Genomic DNA, 24,463 nt, shown 5'->3' on the forward strand with positions numbered 1-24,463 from the left:
TGTCCCTACATGCGTGAGAATGTGGGGAAGTTTCCTAATGGATGCCCCTCCAGTGGAGAAAATGTGATGTGGTGCCATATAGGTGCCCTTACAATGGGATAAACTTTAGGTTCCCTTCAGGTGCCTTTCTGATGAAAAAAACTCATGAAGTGCCCTCTTAGATGCCCTTTCAAGTGAGAAAACACGACGCATCACAACTTTTTGCGCGCTGGTGGGGCCCCATGTCGTGCAGTAGGTGCTTTTAAAAAAATTTTTCGCCCCTGCCCTTCAAACTGCCGGAGTCTGCCACTGTTCCCTTATATAACCGGGGAAGGTCTTTGACTTGGAATGTGGGAGGAGATAGGTCCCACTACAAAAACAGAACTTTGCGGTCAAAGTCAGAACATTGAGAAACCATGTTTGCTGCTTCTTGAGAAATGACTAATAAGAAAATGGGTGAGTTATATCGCCAGCGTAATTGTTCTAAAATACAATGTACTACTGAGACTAAATGCAGTGTAGACAGCCTTAATAACTTGCGAGAGGATATTGGAAAAATGTGGCAAGCAGGGTAAAATGCGCTGCAATAAAAAGCCAGGCTTTCTGACTACGGTAAAGTTGGTTACTGCGGTAATGACTAAGGTGGTTTATATTGGGATATTGGGATTCCGGCTTCAATAGCTCGCTAGCGAAACGTAAAATAATCAGACCACAAATTCTGAATGCGGGCATAAAATACTACGAGCTACAACCTTAGTATTTACCAAAGTCATTCCTATATTAGGGAGGACAAACCCTTTTTGGCTATTTCTAAAAACATGTTTTGACAGTTTATTTTTCATATATAAGGTAATACGTGCTCGCGTATAATGAAATAACAACATATAAATCGCTAACCTGCCAGAAAATAACGTTTTTTTTTTTTTTTTTTTTAAGTAGCCGCTTCCTTTTCCGTGAAATCACTCTCGTTTGTGGGAAACGCATCGTCGCATGTGCGACTTTGAGGGTGGGTTATAGCTATACCCACGACAAATGCTGTGTCACTGGTAAGGTTAATGCATTTTTTCAATGGTCAGAACAATAATGTTAATAAGGGAGAAAATCATTCCAAATCCAACCATGTAGGTCATATACAGCCAGGGTAGATTAGCGGGTCTGTCAGCGCCAGCATGAAAGATATCGTTTATAAAGTTTTGGTTAGCTAACGCTAACGTTAGGAAGGGCTGGATCAGCAGGTAGCTAGCTAGCTGTCAAAGTCAGGTTTATTTGTCATTACAAACCATATGCTGTACAGTACACGATGTAACGAAACTTTGTTTCGCAAGGCTTCGGTGTAACATAGACTTTCAGTCTGCTTCCAGCACTTAGAAAGGAACACGCCCAGCTAGTCCTGAGTCTGCTATATTAAGAAATTCAGGTTTTACATCAAAGCAGGTTTTTTTTATCTTTTCAAAGTCTAATAGGTAGAAAAAAAATACATATATAGTAATTTAGTAACTAGAGGAACAATTTAAATGTAAGAAAAGAAAGGCTGCACAGGGACTTTAAATAACTCATTGTTTATCCTGGTTCCTACATCTTGTTTCTCTGTTCACCTCAGTAGCCTACATCTCATAACAATTTGGCATTATCTTTTTATTTTGGGGCATATGCTGTGTTTTTCATGGATCAAACAAGCCTAGACGATTGTTCAGTTATTTACCGGCTACGATATTGAAAAGCCATATGGATTCAATGGGAGCTCTTCTGTGCTTACTGGCCTGTGTTCTTTAAAACAACGGACAGGTTTGCTAATGATATTTCATGCATTGCATAAATATGTCATGGTGCTGCACTAACAAAGTCACAGACTGGTAAACCTCCGACTGAAGGATTGAATCCCGCCTCGCTCTTAGGCAGATACTTTCCTCTTTTACACTAACACTTTCTTACGCTTATATTTGCTTTACCAAAACTCACTCACGGCCACCCATATGCATTTCATGACGGCAAATGTATTCCTTTTATTAAAAAGTTACACCAGTTCACCACTCTGCCATTTCTACTAACTATATTTTTTCACTTGGCTACCGTACAAAACCTTCTTATCAGCAAACGTTTCTACATTCATGTCACCTCGCCCTGTTCTCTATCTAGCCATATACAATTACTACATATGAACGTTCTGCAACTCCCCATTAAAACATTACATTTAAAATCACGACTCACTTATAATTATAACTACTAATACTGAACATGAGAAAAGCACACCAGTGCAGCAGACTTCACATTACTTAACCCTCCACTTCAACGGACAATGTGTTATAGGGACTGTTATATATACCGTTCGATAAGGATACTAAGCTTGCTCGTGGTCACTTCATTTACTTTGCACTATAGTCTGTGATCATGTCAACCCTCACCTACATGCCCAGTCTGCTAAAAACATATTGTTTCAACTGTGCGATTTCATACTTTCATCCTAATTTCTCTCACACTGTTGTTATTTTCTCATATGCAAAGCCTGCTGGGACATATGCATCTGCTCCTATTCTCCACTATAATGTTTTCCGGTTCTAGCTTAGCAAAAAAGCGAAGAGGATGCCCACCTGCAGATAAGCCTATCAAAATGCCTTATAAACCTTACAAACACTAAAAGTGCATCTCCGCAAAATAACAGACAACGGAGCAGGACGGCAGGGTACACAAGTTGCGACCTAGGGAGCTCTAATTCTACGGGTTTGCTCATTCTCTTGTCAATCAAGGCTAGTTGGATGGCCGTCAAATCCGTGAGTACATACACTGGCCATATGTCACCTGCGTTTCTCATGCGTTTACACTTACGCCATCGCACCCTTTGTCACAGCCAGTGTTTTACATATATAGCAAACCAAAACTGCTAAACGGTACACGCTCATCAGACTGTACAAATTCACACAGGGATAGCCGTAATCCACAACCGTTTCTTACAGGGTCACTTCGCATTTCTCACTCTCACAATAAAACGCTTTGCAAAAAGAAATGATATCTCATAAAAAACACATTTTCAAAGTACAGAAATGCCAAGTTACTCACACATACAAGACATACCCCATCTATAACTCATTCATTCAGACTGCCAAAATCCAGGCCTGCGATTAAAAGTATTGATATCAAAATGACGCCAAGTTACGGTACTACAAATAATATAGGCTATCTTGCCTCACCAAAATTGCATAAGATGTATTCGAAAGCAATGCTACCCAATATTTCCACTTTATACACTTTTCTCAGACAGGCATAAACATTTTCACACTTTTCTCTCTTGTTTAAACACTCTCAAAGTTCAAACCTTCGTAGAAAAATAAGTACAGTATTATAGAATGAAACCAAAGATCAAAACCTGTTTTCAGGCCCAAACATTTGTTTGAGAAATAAAAATATAAACGTTTTCCTATAAATAATAATGATGGATTTTAGAACTAACAAATTTAATTTTAACGATCAACCTACGAGGTTGGACACATAAGAACGCATTCTGTACTGTACAGGAGACACGGCACGGAGGAGATTGATTGACAATGGTCTACAGCCAATCAGGACCCAGAACACAATGCGCTAATCAGGACGCAGAACACAATGCGCTGTAAAAAAAAGCATGCAAAATTGCACTAAAAAAATCCGCGAAACTGCGAGGCCGCGAAAGGTGAACCGCGTTATAGCGAGGGACCACTGTATTCTGACGACACATTTGCGTGAAAGGCTTGATTTGTATGACAGAAGCTGCGTTCGCTTTACATATATGCTTGCGTAAGAGGCTTAATTTGCATGGCAGAAGCTGCCCTTGCATTATATGTTTGTTTTTATTGCATGTGTTTTTGGTGTGCTTACTGCTACAGGTTGTTAATCTTATGGCTCAGGTCGACCTTTGTCCGCTCTGTGCACACTTCCTTTGCTGGTCATATAATTCATCATGGAGTTGGCGGCTGGTGCTCTCGAATACATTCCTTTCCCGTATATCCCGTATACATTTCCCGTATCCTTTTCCCGTATACACCTTATCACACTGCCCAAATTCACAGGCCTCCAGTGCATTGTTCTACTTGGAATACAGTCACTCTTGTCTCAGGCATGTCTTGAGTGGGGAAGGCTGGGCCTCGGGTTCTTCACTGGGGCAACAGGCCATGTGTGGGAGCTGAAAGGATATGAAATTGGACCAAGTAAGAAAAATAAATTGAGTAAATAATTTATTAACAGTAATAAATTTAGCAGGCTAAAATTGTAATTGTGTTTTGACAATGACAGACAGTCAATGAGCAAAGAGCTGTTTCCATATAATATCCATAACTACCTTTGCTCTGATCTTGTGCTCTAGTTTCCATTTGAGCTGTTGCGCCAAATGTAGAGAACTCTGCAAAAGAAAATCAATTGAAGTCAGTATTTGGTGAAAATATAGAGAAAAACGTCATTAACATTCATTCCACAATGCACTGGAGCAAAGCCGACGCCATTTTATTTATTTATTTTATTTTTTAAGGCCACGATAACACCAGGTGTAGAGTAATAGTGCTAGAGGACTTGAGGGAAAAAAACGTTGAGTTTTTGCATTCCTAATGTAAATAATGTTTAGCTAAATGCTTTCAAAAGAGCGCCACATAGCTTTTAAATGAGGAGCCAACAATGCTAGCTTGAAAAGGCTTGCTAGCTCCAGTTTGTCAAAATGAACACCATACAACTATTTTATATCATATTTACGATGCATATTTTTACCAGCATGTTGATCTCTCATTAGGACATGGACAAGGTTCTTGTCCGCCAGCTGCGTCTTCGGTGGCGAGTGGTTGGTAAGGCGCGAGTCGGTCTTGGTGGAGCACCACCAGGCGCCCTCGATTTGGCATGCGCATGCGATACGTCACCTCACTCAGCCGCTTCAAGATCTCGCCAGGCCCGCGCCAATGCGACTGCAGCTTAGGGGACAGGCCCTTCTTGCGCACTGGGCAGTGGACCCACACTTTATCACCTGGCTTGAAGGCCTGCCCCTTGCAGTGCTGGTCATAGGTGCACTTCTGTCGCAGTCCCGCAGTGTCCTGGGCCTGGCGAGAGAAGTCGTGTGCCACTCGCAGTCGTTCCAGCAGCTGGCGGAAGTAGCATGCCTCTGTACGGGCTGGTTCCCTGTGTTCGGGCGGGGCTCCGAACACCAAGTCCACAGGCGTCCGGAGCTCCCGCCCGAACATCAGGGCGGCGGGCATGCAGAGGCTGGACTCCTGTACGGCAGTTCTGTAAGACCACAGGACCAGGGGCAGGTGGCGGTCCCAGTCTCGTTGGTGCTGGCTGGCGAGGATGGCGAGTTGTGCAGTCAGGGTCTTGTTGAAACGTTCAACCAGTCCGTTGCTTAGGGGGTGGAGTGGAGTTGTGCGGGTCTTGGCTACTCCGAGCCGACTGCAGACCTCAGCCAGCACCCGCGATTAAAAATTTCGCTGTGGAGTTGGGCGGGGACCCCAAAATGGGCAAATATCTCCTCGACCAGCTTCCCCGCTGTTGTTGCAGCACTTTGGTCTGGCACCGCATACACCTCGGGCCATTTCGTAAAGTAGTCCATAGCCACAAGCACGTAGCGGTTACCGGCCTCAGTGACCGGGAAGGGGCCGAGGACGTCCACCCCCACCCGCTCCATCGGGGCCCCCACCACGTAGCATTGCAGACGGGCGCGGGAGCGCTTGGTAGGCCCCTTGCATGCCGTACAGGAGTCACAGCAGTGGACATGCAGCTCCACGTCCCGGCGGCACCCAGGCCAGTAAAAGCGCCCCCTCAATCGTCGCAAGGTCTTGCTGTTCCCGAAATGGCCCGCCCCCACCGAGCCATGGACCAACCAGAGTACTTGGGGGCGGAGCGCTCGGGGAACGAGGAGTTGGAGGAGGTCGCTTCCAAGCCCGGGTGCCTGCCACCGCCGATACAGCAGCCCGTCTCGCAGCTCAAGGTTCCTCCTTTGCCCGTAGTAGGTCTTGAGCTTGGGCCCCTCAGCCAAGACCTCAGCCCATTGCGGCGGTGTTTCTGCCTCCTGCCAGCCCCTCACCTTTCTTAGCGTGCTGTCGGCCTCCTGGCCTTCCCGCAGCTGCTCCTGCGACACTGGCAGCCACTCCGCCTCGCTGATGTTAGCGGTAGCCACCGCTAGCTCCACCTGGCTCTTATCTTCCTGTCGCTGGCAGTGCTGACAATCTAGCTCAGCACAGGAACGGCGGGACAAGGCGTCAGCGTTGGTGTGATGCCGCCCCGCCCTATGCTCGATCTGAAAATCACACTCTGGTAGCTCTTCCAGCCACCGTGCGACTTGGCCCTCCGGGTGCTTGAAATTTAGGAGCCAGGTGAGCGAAGCGTGGTCAGTGCGGAGGCGGAAGTGGCTACCTTGGAGATAGGGTCGGAAGTGCCTCAGTGCCTTGACTACAGCCAGCAGCTCTCGGCGGGTCATGCAGTAGTTCCGCTCTGCCCGGCTCAGGGCACCGCTGTAGTAGGCGACAACTCTCTCTCCGTCGCTGTCCTCCAGAGAGAGGACGGCTCCCACCCCCACGTTACTGGCGTCGGTGTCGACGATGAATGGGCGGTGCACGTTGGGATACGCCAGTACGGGGGCCTCCGTGAGAGCCGTTCTGAGCCGGGCAAAGGCTTCTGCGCATTCAGTGGTCCAGACGAACGGCTGGTACTTGTCGGTGAGGCGATGGAGGGGACTGGCAATGGAGGCGAAACCCCGCACGAACCGCCGATAGTAACTCGCCAACCCCAGGAAGCTGCGCAGCTCGCCTACGTTTGCTGGAGTCGGACAATCCCGCACAGCAGTCACCTTAGCTGGGTCGGTGGCTACCCCTCGCTCACTCACAACGTGCCCCAGGAAGGCCGTCTCCCTCCGGAGCAGCTGGCACTTCCGGGGATTCAACCGTAGCCCAGCCCGGCAAATCGCAGTGAGCACGTTGTGGAGGTTAGCGAGGGCGTGCTCAAAGCTACTGGCATGTACTAGGAGGTCGTCCAGGTACACTACACCGCAGCTTCGGGGGACGGCCGACAACACCCTTTCCATCAGCCACTCGAACGTGGCAGGGGCATTGCACAGTCCGAATGGCATCACGCGGAACTGCCACAACCCTTGCCTGATGGTGAAAGCGGTTTTAGCCTTAGCATCCTCGGCCATTTTGACCTGCCAGTAGCCACTCCGGAGGTCCAGCGAGCAGAACCAACTGGACCCCGCGATGTGGTCTAGCGCCTCGTCAATGCGGGGGAGAGGGTAGGCATCTTTGCGCATTACGGCGTTGAGGCGCCGATAGTCCACGCCAAAAATGCCACTCTCCGTTCTTCTTCCGCACTAGGACAGCAGGGGCCGCCCACGGGCTGTTGGAGGGCTCAATGACGCCTGCAGCAGCCATCTCTCTAACCTTCTCCTCTGCCCCCAGCCGCTTTGCGAGTGACAACCGGTGAGGGCGCAGACGAACCGGTGTAGCGTCACCAGTGTCAATGGCGTGCTGCACTAGCTCGGTCTGCGTGCATTCCTCATCACGGGCAGCGAAGAGGTCTGCATTGTCCTTCAGCAAGCGTTCAAGCTGTTGGCATTGGTGAGGGTCGAGGCCGCTGCAGCTGCGTCGCCACAGCTCGCGGACAGCACTTACCATCTCGACAGAGGGGGGGGGGGGGGGCAGGTTGTGACAGTGGGGCAGGCGAGCCACGCTCTGTGTTGGTTAGCTGGGGCGGCGGCTGGTGAGGGTGGGCTGAGGCTGCTCGGCGACGGATCCTCCTGGACCTGCGTTTCCTCTTGGGGGTGGCGTGAAGAGCAAGGGTGGTGGCACCGATGGAGAGCCTGGTGTTGGCGATGTCCACCGTGGCACCCCAGTGGACCAGCAGATCCAGGCCGATTATGCATGCGTCGCTGATGTCGGCCAGCCAGAACTCGTGCGTCACCACCTCTCGGTTTCCGACCTCCATGCTCACCATCTTCTTGCCCCGCATGCCGAGCCTCTGCCCCGTCACTGACTGCAGCTGAGTGGTTGTTGGGGACCAGGCAGTGTTGGGGAGCGTTCCTGGTCGCACCAGGGAGATGGTGGCCCCCGTGTCGACCAGTGCCCAGCAGGATTGCCCATCCAGCCTACAATGCAGGTATAACCCACCCGCTTCCCCCAGTCGGCCCACTCGCTGTTGGATGGTTTGCTCTTCCGCCCTCAGAAGGGCAGGCTGCTCTCCTGCCCTGAAAAGGGCGGGCTGGAATTTGCTTTTGGCTCTCGTAATGGAAGGACTTTGCTCGGTTCCCACCTTCACAAAGGCAGATGGAATATTTGCTTTCGCGAGTGGGACCGAACTGGTTTCAGGTGCAGCAGGCTGCTCCTGATTGAGGAGGATGGGTTCCTGGGACAGCGATTTCCTCACAGCGCCGCCCCCGCGTTGTTTATCGCCGGCCGTGGCGATCGGGGCTTGGGCGCTGGTGCTGGGCAGTTGCAGGCCAGGTGCCCTGGCTCATCGCAGCGATAGTAGCGGCCGCGTCGTGCTGGTGGTGGGCGCTGTCGTCACTGTTGTGGGGGTGAGCGTGCCCAACGGACTTCCTCCTCCTCCTCCTCGTAGCAGTCGCTTTCGCGGACGCGGGGCCGGGTTGTCTGCCCTGGAGCCAAGCAGAGGACGTCCTCAGCCGCAGTGACGGGCAGCCAGCTGCAGCTGGACTAGGTACGTCTCCCACTGCACTGCTCCGCTGAACCGGGCTAGCTTTGGCTGTGTGCTGGCTGGAATGCTAGCTGGCGTGCTGGTTGTCATTCTAGCGCTAGCTGGCATGCTAGTGCTGGCTGGCGTGCTAGCGCTAGCTTCCCTTGGGCGCGTAGGTCGAACAGCACTGGCTCCGTCTGGTTGTCTGCGGGCCTTCTCTCGTTGCACCACCGAGCTCTGCAGGTCGGCGCCCGTCGCCGTCTCTGCTGCCTCGGTACCCCCAGTCTCTCTTCCAGCTCTCGGATCGCCTTCTCCACTTCAGCTAGCTGAATCCCACCTCCGGACACCAATGTGGCATTTCGCAAGGAAGCAGGGATGGAGACGGGCTTGGCTGCTTTCGAATCGCTCCCGGGGAGCTTCGCTTTATTTGTGACATCTCTTCCAAACAGCAATTCGTAGACTGACCAAGATAGCTGGGCGAAACCTGCTTTTGTCAAAACCCCATTCGCCATGATTGGCTACCAAGGCACAGCAGGACAAACCAATCACGCAGCCTTAACGTCACACCACACAAAGGTCGGATAATTTGCATACAGTGGGAAACAAACAGCGGGAATACAGCAGCACGAGACACACACAAAACAGGGGAGACAGGCAGGGAACACGACACAGGCAAGATCGCCACACAAATAATGCCGAATTGTGGTGAGAGAGCGATGCCAGGTGATCTCGTCAGAGGATGTGTGGCTTTACCCCAAAGACAAGACGGTGTCTAGTCACCTAGGTCCTGCAGCCGCTAGTTTTACCACACCAGGTTAGCAAAAGCAAGAAAAATACCGGCTGTTTAGTTCGTTGATATTAGGCTACATGGCTTTTTGGTTGGTCTTTAACCGCCCATGTAACCCCCCTGTCCTTAGCCTGCCTGGTCTTTTGACTTTGAAAATGAAAATGCAAGGGATGGATTGTATGTTCAATTAGAATTTTGGCAAGGTTTTGCATGACCACGCAAAAATGATACTACAAATAAGCAATGCCATTGAATTTGATTTATGGCACCCTCTTGACACAAAAATATGAAAATAAAACTGAATTGAAATGTGGTTTTTCATTTTCTTTAGAATTATGACGGTTATGTACAGGGTGAGAAAAATTAAATATGAAATGGACTTTGCATTTAAATGATCAAATTGTCAGATGAAGTGCGTACATTAACTTGAAAATGAAAATGTGAAGTGGGTTTACCCATTTTTATTTGAATTACGTCATGGTTTTTGCGCACATTGAATGAAAACAATTCTATTGTGCATATAGTGATGGTGTGTTTGGAGCTAACATGTAACTTGCATTGTGAATGATATGTGGAAATTATTACTTCTATTAATAATTGCATAACCATGTTGGTCCGATTTTGAATTCTGAAAAAAAAAAAAGAAGAAGATCCAGTTCACTGCATTTGGAGATCTTTTGCATCGACGGTTTAAAAACCAAGTTAGTTAACATGATTAATGACACTGGTGTTGTCCTTTAAACAGAGTACTTCTACAGACACAGGTTTAGTCACTGTAAGCTACAATTCTGCTCTGCACTATTAGAAAGTGTTTGCCTTTCAGATGACTTTTTCTTGTGTTTTAAATGCAGTGGGGTACTGCCACTCATCATAGCCAGAAGAGGGCGCCAACTGCCCACTGGAATGCAGTGCTGGAACACAGAACCTCTTTGCTTATATAAGGCAACAGATTATACACCACAGGAGGACGTGAGGTATGTGGGATACGGCTGAGCAGTATCCTAACTGCTGGGTTGTCACAACTATTAATCAGAGTTGGGGGGGACAAAGCAGCACATCTGTCTGTCTCTCTCTTTCATTTTGGCATGGCTTCATTTTTTTTTTTTTTTTTTTTCTGAGTCCAAAAAAGCAACTTAATTGTATAATCTATACATTTTTCATTGTCTGAAGTTGAGCGACACAGTTAAAAATGTCACATCAAGGTGACAATAAACAGAGAGTTTTTCAATGTGCAAACTTTATAAATTTTTTTTTGTTGTTGTTAAAATCGATACATTCATAGGCTTAATTTATTCTGGCAACATGTCCCCATGACTTTTTAGGAAATTAGGGAGGAAAATATTAGTCCTCAGTGCTTTTGTCAAACTGAAACTGCACTATTGGTGTAAGAGAGGGTCACAAAGGTCCCAGGTGCAAAAAATAAAATAAAAATCCCCCTGAGAAACTGTTAAGGGGGGTAAATACTTTTTTACACTTCAGTTTTTATACTTTCATTGCACCTCTTTCTCATTCCATTATTTCATTTTCATTTCACTTTATTAGCGTAGAGTGCTTTGCATAGACCTCATGTAAAATGCCCAGTAAGTGTAGTTGAATACCTTTTTGAAGCCCAGCAAAATATTCAAAAATACAGAGTGTGCATATAGCCTATTAATTTCCACAATGTAATGTGGGTTCTGTCATGTGCTGAGCACATCTGTGAATGAGAGGTTGCTTTCAGCCTGCTTGAGCCCCTTGAAATAAATAAAACATAAAATAGTGATTATTTTTCACCTTTGAGGTTCTGCAGTCTCTTGTAATGCTTTATGTTTATTCCTGAACAGAGTATTTCTTGTTATGTTTACGCTCTGACTGTGTGTGTTTGCCCTTTTAGTTCTGTCGGTGAAGGCTTGATGAACTAAAGCTTCCTTTCTGTGTTCCAGATCTTGAACCATGGGGGGCGGGTACTCGGTCACCGTGAAGAACAAGACCCCGTACACTTGGCATTACTCAGATGAGGTCACTCTCGATTTTCTAAACTTTTTTAGACTTGTTTGCCAGATTTTCTAAAACCTTTCAGTAATCGATTCCCCAATGCATCATTAAGTTACCATGTGATTTACTCACTCATTTGAATGAATCTATCAAAATAATGTGTGACAAAATGACAGAAATATATTAAATTACAATTTTTTTCCCTCAGGAAAGGGGCAGACTGAGTGCCTGGGAATCTAAACAGTTTAAGGAGGGCGTATTCAATGAATCAAAGCTATATCTGACATATGGAGATCAGAGAGAAGTGTCTTTATCTCTGCATACTGGAGGCGGCCGCGACACCACATTCACCATAAAAGAAAGCTGGGACCGATCTCTATTTGAGCTGCATTGTAGTGTATGTGGTGAAGTTAGGACTTGCCCCAACTATGGTAAGTTTTTCTTTTTTAAAGATACTGTCAATTAGCTGTAACCAGTGCCAAAATATGGTGAATAGCGCAGTTATCTATGCAGTGCTGTACTTTTAAATGGGTGGTTGGCTGAATTATTAGTTAGAGGTCACCTGAACAGACAGTTGCTGTTTTAATTCCACTAAGTGTCCAAGGGAAAGGACACCCTGCATATAAGGAGCATCAGCTGTAGACAAGGCAGTGCAGAGGGAAGTAGGGAGCTCTGGATATACGGCAGAGTACAGGAACTAGGTATACAGTAGAATACAGGAACTAGATATGCAGTAGAATAGTGGTCACTGGATATACAGTAGAATACAGGAACTGGATATACAGTAGAATAGGGGGAACTGGATATACAGTAGAGTACAGGAACTGGATATACAGTAGAATAGGGGGAACTGGATATACAGTAGAATACAGGAACTGCATATACAAAAGAGTACAGGAACTGGATTGAATAGGGGACGCTGTATGAAAGTTCACTGATGTCCTCTATTCTACTGCCCGCTTGTGGAAAATAACGCGCAGGCCAGTTTAAAGGGAGCGTCACGTGCATATTGCGCCCGACAATAAGAAGCTTATTTTTGTGAATTATAGGCAAATGATATTCAAATATTTGAAGGCTAACTAATTACAAAAGCTAATATTCGAACTCAATTTCATGGCACTTAATGTACAGTAGAATAGGGGTCACTGGATATACAGTAGAATACAGGAACTGGATATACAGTAGAATAGGGGTCACTGGATATGCAGTACAATAGGGGTAACTGGATATACAGTAGAATAGGGGTCACTGGATATAGAATAGGCAGCACTGGATGTAGAATGTTGTAAGATATTGCCCCTCCTGGATGTCAAAAAATGGTTTGTGCATTTGTGACCGCTTGGCTGGATTACTGCAAGGTCTTATTGTCTGGTTTTTCTTTATTTGGCTCTTTTAAATTTGTAAACTGACTATTCATGTGTGTTTAAAGTGCAGATTCCTAGCTTTCATTTAAAGGGTATTTTTATTCTACCCTGTTGAAATTACAGCACTTTTTTATACACAGAAAAAAAATGTCTTTGTCCCAAACATGGAGCTCACTGTAGGATATGGGGTACACAAGCTTGTGGGGGGAGAGGGAGGGGGATGAGGAGTACATGTGTGAAAATGCTAACTTCCATTCTAACTTTTTTCTAAATGTTTTTTTATACTTCAACAACATAGGAATCTAAAGGACACCTATTTAGGGAAAGTAATGAAGGGTGGTTGTTTTAACTTTTTTGAGTGCATATTTATTTGACCATTGGACTCATCCAATAATGGTCAGATGACCATTCTAGTGTTAATGATGAAGTTGTCTGGGAAAGCAGTGGTATTAGGAGCCTATAGCTTGTTGTGCCAAGTACAGTGATGGGTTGCCAGGGATGTTATAAACAAAGCCGTCTAGCACATGTCAGTAGTCTTCACAAAATCAAGACAGAGCAACAGGCCTCAAGTTTATATTTACATATGTTTACATGTAAAGTTGAGGCCAAAAGTTTACATACTGTACACGTAGCCTAAAGACATTCAAGCTCAATTTTTCACAACTCCACACATTTCATGTTACCACAGATTTCCTGTCTTGAGTCAATTAGGGTACCTACTTTATTTCCATAAGAGGTAATTACAAATTAATAGCTAAGAAACAGATGTATTTCACCTTTTATGTACTATATCAGATTTTCAGTGAGTCAAAGGTTTACATACACTTTGTTAGTATTTGGTGCCATTGCATTTTAATTGCTTAACTTGATTCAAACACTTGGGGTAGCCTTCCACAAGCTTCTCACAATACTTTGCCAGAATTTTTTCTCATTTCTCCTGACAGAACTCAGTCATGTTTGTGGGCCTCCTTGCTCGGACACGCACTTTCAGTTCCATCCACAAATTTTCTGTTGGATTCAGGTCAGGGATTTGTGATGGCCACTCCGATACTTCGTTGTCTTTAAGCCATTTTGTTACAACTTAGGAGGTATGCTTAGGATCATTGTCCTGCTGGAAGAGCCAGACCCAGTTGCGACCAAGTTTTAACTTTCTAGCTGATGTCTTGAGGTGTTGCTTCAATATTTCTTCCTCATGAAGCCATCTATTTTCTGAAGTGCACCAGTCCCTTTTCCAGTAAAACACCCCCACAACATGATGCTTCCACCCCCATGCTTCACAGTTGGGATGGTGTTCTTTCAGATTAAAAGCTTCACCTTTTTTTCCTTCATACATAGTGCAGATCATTATGGCCAAACAGTTGAGTTTTTTGTTTCATCTGACCAGAGAACAACACTCCAAAAGGTCTTCATCCTAGTGATCACCTGCAAACTTCATTCTGGCTTTTTTGGAGTAGTGCCAGTCTAGGAGTAGAGGCTTCTTCCTTGCACAACAGGCTTTCACGCCATGGTGATGTAGGATTCTCTTAATGGTGGATGTAGATACTTTGGTACCTGATGCCTCCAACTCCTTCACCAGTTCCTTTGTTGTTGTCTTGGGGTTCAGTTGAACCTTTTGGATCAAAGTTTGTTCAGCCCTGGGAGTTAATTTGTGCCTCCTTCCTGAACGATGCGGTGTCTGTGTGGTACCAAGATTTTTATATTTACATACAATTGTTTGTACATATGCTTGTGGTACCTTCAGTTGTTTGGAAATTGATCCAAATGAGGAACCGGACTTGTGGAGGTCCACAATTTTTTTCTGAGTTCTTGGCTGAGTTGCTTGGATTTTCTCATGATATCAAGGGCAAGAAGGCTATGGCTCTAAAGGTAGGCCCTTTAATACAGCCACAGGTGCCAATTAACTCCCAGTTAATTCTTAATTATGACAATTGACCGATCAGAAGCTTCTAAAAAGTCATTACATCAATTTCTGTTTAAAGAGACCCACTGGAATTCTGATATAGTGAATTAAAGCTGAACTAAATCTGCCTCTAATTGATTGTTTTAAAATGAACTCTAATGTGAACAAAGTAGATGCCCTAATTGACTTGCCAAAAGAAATGTATGGTAACATGAAATGTGCGGAACTGTGAATATATTAAGCCTAGGTACAGTATATTGTAAAACATTACATTTCTGGCTCATGAAATAATAAAGCTATATATATTTTTGTGTGTGTGTGTGTACTATGTGGAAGACGCTGGTTACATTTACATGCAGCCAAATAATCATATTAATCTGGCTATTTGAAGCTTATTTCCAGTCAAAGCAAATTAACATAAACAGTCAATCTTCTCAGAATAAACTGACAATAAAAATAAAATTGAATCAAATCTCCCTGCCCAAAATCAGAAGTTGAATAAAATTGTCAGTTTTGATAATCAAATGCTGTTTGATTGAATTCTACAATTCTGTTGCATATTGCACTCACCTGCTCCAAAATCAGGTATTGCATTCACGTTAAAGATAATTCAAAGGAGACAATTGTAGGAGATTGTCCATATTTTTGTATTTTAAACTGCTTATTCCTTTTCCCAAAAGCAAAAATTGAGGAAGACCGCATTCGCCAACAGCAACAAGAGGAACAGAGACGTCAGGAGGCACTAAAAAGACAACAAGAAGAACAGAGACGTCAGGAGGCACTAAAAAGACAACAAGAGGAACAAAGACGTCAGGAGGCACTAAAAAGACAACAAGAGGAACAGAGACGTCAGGAGGCACTGAAAAGACTACAAGAGGAACAGAAACGTCAGGAGGCACTAAAAAGACAACAAGAGGAACAGAAACGTCAGGAGGCACTGAAAAGACAACAAGAGGAACAGAAACGTTGGGAGGCACTGAAAAGACAACAAGAGGAACAGAAACTATGGGAGGCACTGAAAAGACTACTAGAGGAACACAAACGACAAAAAGAGGAACAGAAACGTCAGGAGGCACTAAAAAGACAACAAGAGGAACAGAGACGTCAGGAGGCACTAAAAAGACAACAAGAAGAACAGAGACGTCAGGAGGCACTAAAAAGACAACAAGAGGAACAGAGACGTCAGGAGGCACTAAAAAGACAACAAGAGGAACAAAGACGTCAGGAGGCACTAAAAAGACAACAAGAGGAACAGAGACGTCAGGAGGCACTGAAAAGACTACAAGAGGAACAGAAACGTCAGGAGGCACTAAAAAGACAACAAGAGGAACAGAAACGTCAGGAGGCACTGAAAAGACAACAAGAGGAACAGAAACGTTGGGAGGCACTGAAAAGACAACAAGAGGAACAGAAACTACGGGAGGCACTGAAAAGACTACTAGAGGAACACAAACGACAAAAAGAGGAACAGAAACGTCAGGAGGCACTAAAAAGACAACAAGAGGAACAGAAACGTCAGGAGGCACTAAAAAGACAACAAGAGGAACAGAAACGATGGGAGGCACTGAAAAGACTACTACAGGAACAAAAACGACAGCAAGAGGAACAGAAACGTCAGGAGGCACTAAAAAGACAAGAGGAACAGAAACGTCAGGAGGCACTAAAAAGACAACAAGAGGAACAGAAACGAAATGAAGAGTTGCGCAGACAAGAGGAACTGCGGCGTTTAAAAAGACAGGAGCAGGAAAAGAGGATTGAGGAACAAATCAACAGAGAAAACGAGACCGCAAGAAGGAAGCTGTCAGAAGCATGGTCAAAGATAAATCTGAATCTAAGTCAAGGGGAGCAAGAGAGACATCATCAGCACACCCACGTGGTACAGCAAGTAATAGATGACCATTTCGCTGCTATAGAGTGGGATGAGGTACAGTATGCTGTTTTCTAGCCCAGATAAAATAAATTAAGATAAATTCATTATTTTTAATGCATCTCTTAAATATGATAGGCGTAAATATACTTTCAAGGTCATGGAATAATCTTTTGCAATCTTGAGCAGGTTGTGTTAATTTAGACTTAAACTAATTAATATGAAAAATACTTTTAACTGTTGATAGCCCATTTTAATTTGCTCCAGCAGGAGACCCAGCGCACACAGATATATTTGTCTTGCGTGCCCAACTGCTTCAATGGATACTGTGACATGCAAAATTTTAGTTTATATTTTTACAGTTCACACTTGTCACACTGCTGTTAAAATGTATTTGTCTTAACACTGAGCGTGGGGCTGGTGAACAAACTAGGATGGTGGCTTGTGGTCAAATGACAGTATGAGTTAAATTTACATTCATAAATGATGATGAATAGAATTTTCTGGTTAGGCTTTGAAGCTGAAAAAATATTACACTATTGTCAGACAGATTTTGAGCGCAGTCTATAATGTAATTCATGTTAAATTCAGGTATATATGCCTGCAATAAGCATGCAATAAAATAGTGGTTAATTTTGATTTTATTTAAGATAAATTGCTGCGGGTCTGCTGTTGGTGCCTAGTTCCTTGTTTATCAAAGACAATTAGATAGATAAATACTTTTACTTTTTAACATTCATGTTAAAACCCATGGGAACAAAAAACAATTATCATTTTGTTTACAAAGTTTGCATGAAAGCAGGTGAAATTATCTAAAAGTGCATTTGGAAATCTCCATCTAACCTGCACCATAGGGGTTCCTTTTGTTTTGCAAATGAGCAGATAGAAGTATAAATAGGACAGTAGCTTGGGCTCTTATAAAAGACTAATTCTTGGACCCCTGTAACCTGGGCACACATAGCTTGTTTGTTTCCCCAAAATGAACAATTTTAGAATAGAGTTTTCTAGATAAAAACAAATGAAAACTAACCGAACAACCAAAAAGTTTTGGTTAGAAAAAAATAAACAATAAATAGAGCAATAAATAAACACCCTCATTTAGAAAACACAAATGGCCATCAACAAATAAGAATCAGTTAAAAAATTAGAATCAAAGTTTGTTCACTGTAATTAAGTCCAACACATTAAAATAACACAAATATAGACAATAACACTTATAGTCAGTCTAAAGTCCAAAATGAAACTGAATCCATGTCTTTTTTAGTAGACCCATGTAGATACTGTACATAAGCACTCATTTTCAACTTATTTCACTCTATTAATTTAAAAAATAATCCTCTTAGCCTACACAATTTGTTGAATTGCATAGGTATCAAACATTTTTTATATAGCGCAAAGAAGCCCTGTGTTATCACTTGCACAATGTACTGTCTCTGTCTCTGTCTCTGTCTCTCATAGGCCGTGTGCAACAGTGCTGTGTTTATTATATCAAGAATTTAGAACTGAGCGTGCGTTTTTATGACGCTGGTGCGTGTCCCAGTTAGTACAGTCATTTGATGAACCGTGGACTTATCGACCTTTGGCCCAACCTCATATCTCTAGGTCAGCCCGTCAGTCCGTCACCAAATAAATCAAGATCCAAAGAGTGTTATATTATGCCATTTCCTGTTCTACTAATGACCTGCAAATGTGATAAATGCCCTCTTAATGGGACTCAGCAGTTGATACCTAAAATTTTCTGGTGCTCTTCAGGCGTGAATGGCCCTCACTTGTGTGCCATGGGGTGAAAAGGAGAGGGGTAGGGGGTGGAGTGCTCGCTTTAGTGGTCATTTGATCCCTTATATCCCGCTGTTATAGGCATATTGTTGATATTTCTTTTCCATTGAACATGCTCTCTGCTGTGGAGTTAAATTTGTTTTCACTGTCTTTGAGAAACTCCAACAAGTGATTTCTTTCAAGGCTTCATAATGCTGGGTCTTCTGTTTAGACTTAGGCATTGGAGAACAAATTTTTGTTGCAAAACAACAATCATCTTTGGCATAAAGTTGCAAGAACTTTTTTGCTGGTGCGTGACACTGTCAGCATGCTTACCAAAAAAAGTTATGGTTTGTTTACACAGGAGAAACAACGCGTGTCCTTTTATGCCAGCTGAAACAGCCTATACACCGGTAGAAATGTCATTTCATGGTCTAAAATGCTTTTCAGTCATCACTATTATAACTTAACATTGGCATCATAAAATAATTTAGAGATAGAACCTTGAGTTTTAACTTTCAAACAGTATGACCAGATTGATAGAAAATTTCACCTTAAAAAAACGAAATTAATGCAAATAAACCTACTTTGGCCTGAATACAGACTGGTGTGGTGTGGTTAAGGTCCTTTATAAAACCATCCCCCCATATTCATTTTTAGCACTGCTTTTTACAGATAGGGTTGACATTTTACTAATTTGCGATATTGAATTTCTCTGATTCTAGTCAACTGAAATCGAGAAGAGGTTCAATGACCTGCTGTTGGAAAACCAGATCACTGAGAATGAAAGATCTGCAAATGCACCATTAGAAGACAGAATGAGAAACCTTCAGACTGAACTGACTGTTCAGTTCTGTCAAGAACATGGCCTTTCCAATTGGCCTGTGTTGAACCTGGAGGCTGCCCTTCAGTGCACAGAACTGTCACTAACTGAGAGGTTCAGCTTACTCAAGGCAATGACTCAAGTTCACCTGGAAGACAACCAAGAAACTGAGAGCGAGACTATGCACTACCTAAACTGGGATAACAACTACAGTTTATTTCTGTTTTTAATGGAGAAGCTTAGTGATGTCAATAACACTCTGGCCAGTAAACTTATTTTGACATTTCTTGACCTTTTCCCAGATCTTTCTCAGATCAGCAAAAATCACCTGAGTCAAATCCTGTTCAGTGGCATCTGGACAACTGTAGAGATCATGTTCTTTCTCAGAGGGGTCAGTAGTAGAATGAACCAGAACACCACAGAGTCAGTCCTTCATAAAGTGCAGACCTATAGACTTGGCCTCCTCCTCACTCTCTCTGCCCTAAGAGATAAAAATCCATGTGAGACCCTGCAAGGGATTGTAGAGGGAGAGACTGACAAAGACATAGATTCAATTTTGAGTGAAATGCAAGATGCAAATTACCCAGACAAGTTTGTCTCAGTGATTGAGCAAGTCTTAAGACAAGTAGCAGAGGAGCTTAGTGAATACCCAGCAGCACACTTGTGGAAGAATGTTAGTGTTGCCAAAAAAATTCAAAAAAAGATTGGAGAGGTGGAACATAATATCAAGTTGTTGAGTTTCACCAGGATTGACATCAGTACCCTCAAAGATGTCCTTATTGGCATTTCCATGGCTGTTAATGAATGTTCAACTGCTGAAACTCGGGGAGGAGAGAAAATCGAGGGATATTTACCCAGAATCACCCAGCTGGCTTCTTTACTAATGCTTCTATTACAGTCAACTGAAGATAAAGGATGCCTCCTTGAAATTGGTACTGGGGAAGGGAAATCATGCATCCTGGCTATGTTTGCAGTAATCCAGGCCATCAGAGGAGCCAAAGTTGATATTGTGACCAGTTCTCCAGTGCTTGCAAGACGTGACCAAGAGGAATGGAGAAAACTCTATGACATGTTTGGTGTCTCATCCTCTGTTGTGCCACCACCACCGAGTGCTTCTAAAAGTCACGAAAAAAGACTACAGGATGCTTACCTTAATCAAATTGTGTATGGAACTGTTAGTGACTTTGCTGCAGATACGCTGAGACAGGAATTTGAAAGACAGATCACTCGCGGGGAGAGGGAATTTGACTTGGTGATAGTAGATGAGGTAGATTATATGACCTTGGACAGTGGCGTTCAGGTGACCTTTCTTTCTCATGAGGCCAGTGGCATGAGGCATGTTGAGCAAGTCCTTGCCAGCATTTGGTCCATGCTGTGCCCCTGTCGACCCATTGAAATGGAGGAAACTGGGGAGACGGAATGGATAACTGGAATACAGCTTTTCCACAAGGCTGCAAAAATGGCTGTGATGGGTTCAGAAGCATCGGAACACTTTTCAGATTTTGACATTTTGCTCCCAGGGATACAGTTAGGATTTTACACGCAGGAGGACATCAATCAGTTGATGCAGAGTGAGACAGAGGTACAAAAGGAAGGTAAAGCTAATGATTTTCAAGATGATAATTGGAAAGCCATTGAAAAATTCATGACAAACATTGGAGTGGAGGAACAACATGATCTGCTGTGCATTTTTGAGACTGCTTTGGAACAAACTGTTTCTATTAATTGCTATAGAGCCACAAACAATAAAGCAGCACTACTGCATAACAAGAAAATGGACAGAGATATGAACATCAAAATGCTACTTTTGGAGAATGGTCAGGCAAGTGAAATAATGTCTGAAAAATCACTCATCGAGGCATCAGTGCAAGAGTTAAAGTCTAAAATCAAATATTCTGATGCTTGCACGCCAAACTCAAAAGACACCAAAAGTTTTATTGTTATCCCCTCATTCCTTAAGCAGTACTTGGAGAATCGATTGCCAGTGTTTGTGGGTAATGCCTTGAAGGCCATTGTAATGACACAGGGCAGAGAGTATATGATTGATGTGTCATCATCTGCTTCAATGCCAAGCAATGTCAGTGAGTCTGACAGACATCTCTACCATTCCATTATCCCAGTGGACTACCAAGCCAGTGGAGTGCTGGAGAAGAACAAACGCTGGGGTGATGGCTTGCAGCAGTTTCTGGAGATGAAGCACCAGTTGGCAATGTCATCTCTGTCCATTGTTACAAATTATATGTCAAATATGCAGTTCTTCAAAAGATACCTCAATGGAAGTGGAATTTTTGGTGTTTCTGGAACATTGGGTGGGGATCCAGACAAAGATTTCTTGAAAAGGCATTACAAAACAGACAGTTATGTGATACCAGCTCATCGCTATAACAAGGTGGTTGAACTCCCTACCCAGCAGATTAGTGGTGACTACTCTGATTGGGTAAAGGCAGTCCGTGAAACTACATGGGCAGCTGCTGACAGGGGGCAAGTTGTCTTGGTGGTGTGTGAAGATGTGAAGACAGCAGTTGAGCTTCAGAAGGAAGTGGAATCTGAATGTCGATCAATCACCATGTACACAATCAGTGAAAGGGATTACATTGAAGAAACTACATTTAAGAAGGGAAGCATCATTATTGCCACTAACTTGGGAGGACGGGGCACAGACATTAAGGTAGATAATGAGGTGAATCAGTGTGGTGGACTCTTTGTCCTCCTCACACATTTTCCCAGCAACCGTAGAGTGGAGAAACAAGTGTTTGGACGTACAGCTAGGAAAGGAAACCCTGGTATGGTCCAGATGATACTCCACCATGACCATCTTGCACCGGCGTACCAAGGCCAACCGGTGGAGGTCATGAGGCAGCTAAGAGAAGTCTACGAAGTTCAGCGCATCTCTGATATGGAATCAAATGAGCTGCTGGAAAATGAAATGAAGGAAGAACTGTTCGCCACTTTTTGTAAATTTCTTAAAGAATTTGATGCAAACTATACAGAGCAAGAGAGAGATAACCTGTTAAGTATGAAGACAAATAATGTGGTAGATACTATCAAACATCAAGGTAATAAACTTGATTACAAGCCTGCACTCAATGCTCTCAAAGAATCCTGGGCCTTGTGGCTGACACTTAATGAGAATAATATTGAACAGCAGAAGAATTTCTCTGACTTGGAAGCTGACTTGTTTGGAAAGTTGACCAGTACATCCAGCATGCTTTTACAGGGTCAAAGCCACACATTCTATGACTATCTCAAACAAGCTGTTATCAGAACTGACCTGCATTGTCGTAGAAAAACAAAGTGTGACTATGGAGCAAAAGACTGCTGGCAGAAAGTTGCAGAATGTGATCCATTCTACAGAGCGGTGGCACTCTACAACCAAGCCTATATCACAATAAACCTTGCGAAGAAAGACTACAAAGCAGAGGCTATTAAATTACTTGAGGAGTCAAAGGAGACTGTGGATGTCTACATTTCAGAGACATCAAATACTGCAGTTGCTGGTCAGATGGCAATGAGAGGAAACTTTGAGCCACATCATGATGGTGCTTGCAATTTTCAAAGCCAGATGCAAGCTCGGATGGATATTTTCAAAACTTGGAGAGAATACATAGACAATGCTCTGGAGAAACTTAAAGAAGTTGAGAGAAGTAACGCTGATGCCATCACTGAAGAAACATCAGTTTATTCACTTTCAGATGAGAAGGACTTTGTCACCACAAATGAGCTCATGGCCATGTATGAGTATGGCCTTGGAATTGTGTTTGAGATAAAACAAAAACCAAGATTTAATGTTGATGCTTTGATTTGTTTTCTGCTTGGCGCAGCCCAGGTTCTAGCTGGTGTTCTTGTTTGTGCAGCATCCTTTGGCTCAGCCTCTCAGTTTGGTCTTGGTCTCATCTCCGAGGGTGTCTCTGACATGATCAGTGGGGTTGTGGGTATGAAAACTGGTGTTTTCAGTTGGGCGTCCTGGGCCATTTCCAAAAGCATCAGCATCGGAATATCATTGCTAACTGCTGGATTTGGAACAATCAAGAGCGCTGTCAAGTCTGTATACAGTACCACAAAAGGCTTACTAAATGGAACAAAGACCCTGTCCTCTGTTGCTCAAGGTGTCATCAAATCAGGGAAAGCCACATTGCTGTCGATAAAAGGTGCTGCCATGTCAGCAGTCTCTTCAGTGTCTAGAAGCTCATTGAGGATGGGTACAGATGTCGTGGTAAAACAGACTTTAATACATGCTTGCAAATTTGCTGGGCAGGAAATTGTTAAGCAGGCAACAATATACACATTGCACTACGCAGTTGATGCAGGACTTACTGCTGCTCTGAAGAACATTGTGGATTCAGCTTTTAGGAAATCCTTCAAAGATGAAATAAAAAGAAATGGTGATTTGAATCACACTCTCACACGCTTTATATGCCTTTATGTTCCAAAATCTGCTCCGATGAGACAACATATGGACTTCAAGATTGACAAACATTGTGAGAGGGAAATGAAAAAAATGGTTAAATTAATGGCAGAAGGTGTTATTCCCAGTCTCATGACAGACTGCACCACTGTACACGAGGTTATTGACAGGCTTTCCGAGGTGAGTGGAAAAGCTACAGAACTCTTGGACAAAGCAAGAGTACCCGGCAAAGTCCAAGCAGCCATCAATGCAGGACTTGTGATAGCAAAACACAGCACTGTGTTAATACAAATCCTGGAATCTGTCCCAACAAGAACAGTAGTTAATGAAAAGATTGTCCCCAAGTTGATACAGCAATTGAATGAGCAGCTGGTTAAGAGCTATGAGCATGATGATAGACATGATCTCTCTGATGTGAAACGCTTGAAGGGTGAGCTTTTGGAATTAATCTCAGACACCATGTATGAGGCATTCAGTGAGGCTTGTGCTACACATACAACAACATTTATGAAAGGGATTTTCCGGAAGAAGATTAGTAAGGCAGCAGAGGCTATTGGGAATGCCTCAAGCAATATATTTGGCAGATACAAAACCCAGGATTTTTTCCAGGAGCAGCAACAGAGATATAATATGAAAAGATATGGAAAGATTTTGACAGAGAATTTGTCTGAAGCCGAAACACAAGTTCTTCAAGATTATATAAGTAACATTTCCAGCACTGACCGTCCAGCTTCTGAACTACACCTCTATGTCCTCACAAAAAGTGACCTCCTTCAGGGCAAAGGTATTAAGGTCATAACGTTCAACAAAGATGGGCAACCAATCTATGAGAATACCTTCCCTGGCAATGACCATTCCGCAGGATTCATCACTCTCAAACTGTCCAGAAAGCCAGAGGATTCAGAAAGGCATGTACTTTAGAGGTTCTAATTTACATGTTTACCTTTTATTAACCTTAGCCATTCTCAAGGAAATAGTGAA

The 24,463-nt window shown here is 43.8% G+C and overlaps 1 protein-coding gene across 10 annotated transcripts in view; it reads left to right on the top strand.

Moving 5' to 3' along the window:
- Window positions 1–230: 230 nt before the first annotated feature.
- The window catches only part of LOC118234127 (trichohyalin-like), a 106,133-nt gene continuing 81,900 nt past the window's right edge, over window positions 231–24,463 (top strand). Inside the window, exons 1-7 of one of the 10 annotated variants that reach the window (XM_035430489.1) lie at window positions 7,641–8,631; window positions 10,246–10,368; window positions 11,317–11,392; window positions 11,577–11,799; window positions 15,313–16,228; window positions 16,265–16,556; window positions 18,980–24,390. In XM_035430489.1, coding sequence (XP_035286380.1) covers window positions 11,327–11,392; window positions 11,577–11,799; window positions 15,313–16,228; window positions 16,265–16,556; window positions 18,980–24,390 — 6,908 coding nt within the window. In that variant the 5' untranslated portion in view covers window positions 7,641–8,631; window positions 10,246–10,368; window positions 11,317–11,326. Of the gene's footprint in view, window positions 436–6,693; window positions 8,632–10,245; window positions 10,369–11,316; window positions 11,393–11,576; window positions 11,800–15,312; window positions 16,557–18,311; window positions 18,668–18,979; window positions 24,391–24,463 lie in introns of those variants that run through there. The other 9 variants (XM_035430484.1, XM_035430488.1, XM_035430487.1 and 6 more) reach the window with 9 other exon arrangements.

Source organism: Anguilla anguilla, chromosome 8 (genome assembly GCF_013347855.1).
Source record: "Anguilla anguilla isolate fAngAng1 chromosome 8, fAngAng1.pri, whole genome shotgun sequence".
Taxonomy (NCBI): Eukaryota; Metazoa; Chordata; class Actinopteri; order Anguilliformes; family Anguillidae; genus Anguilla; species Anguilla anguilla.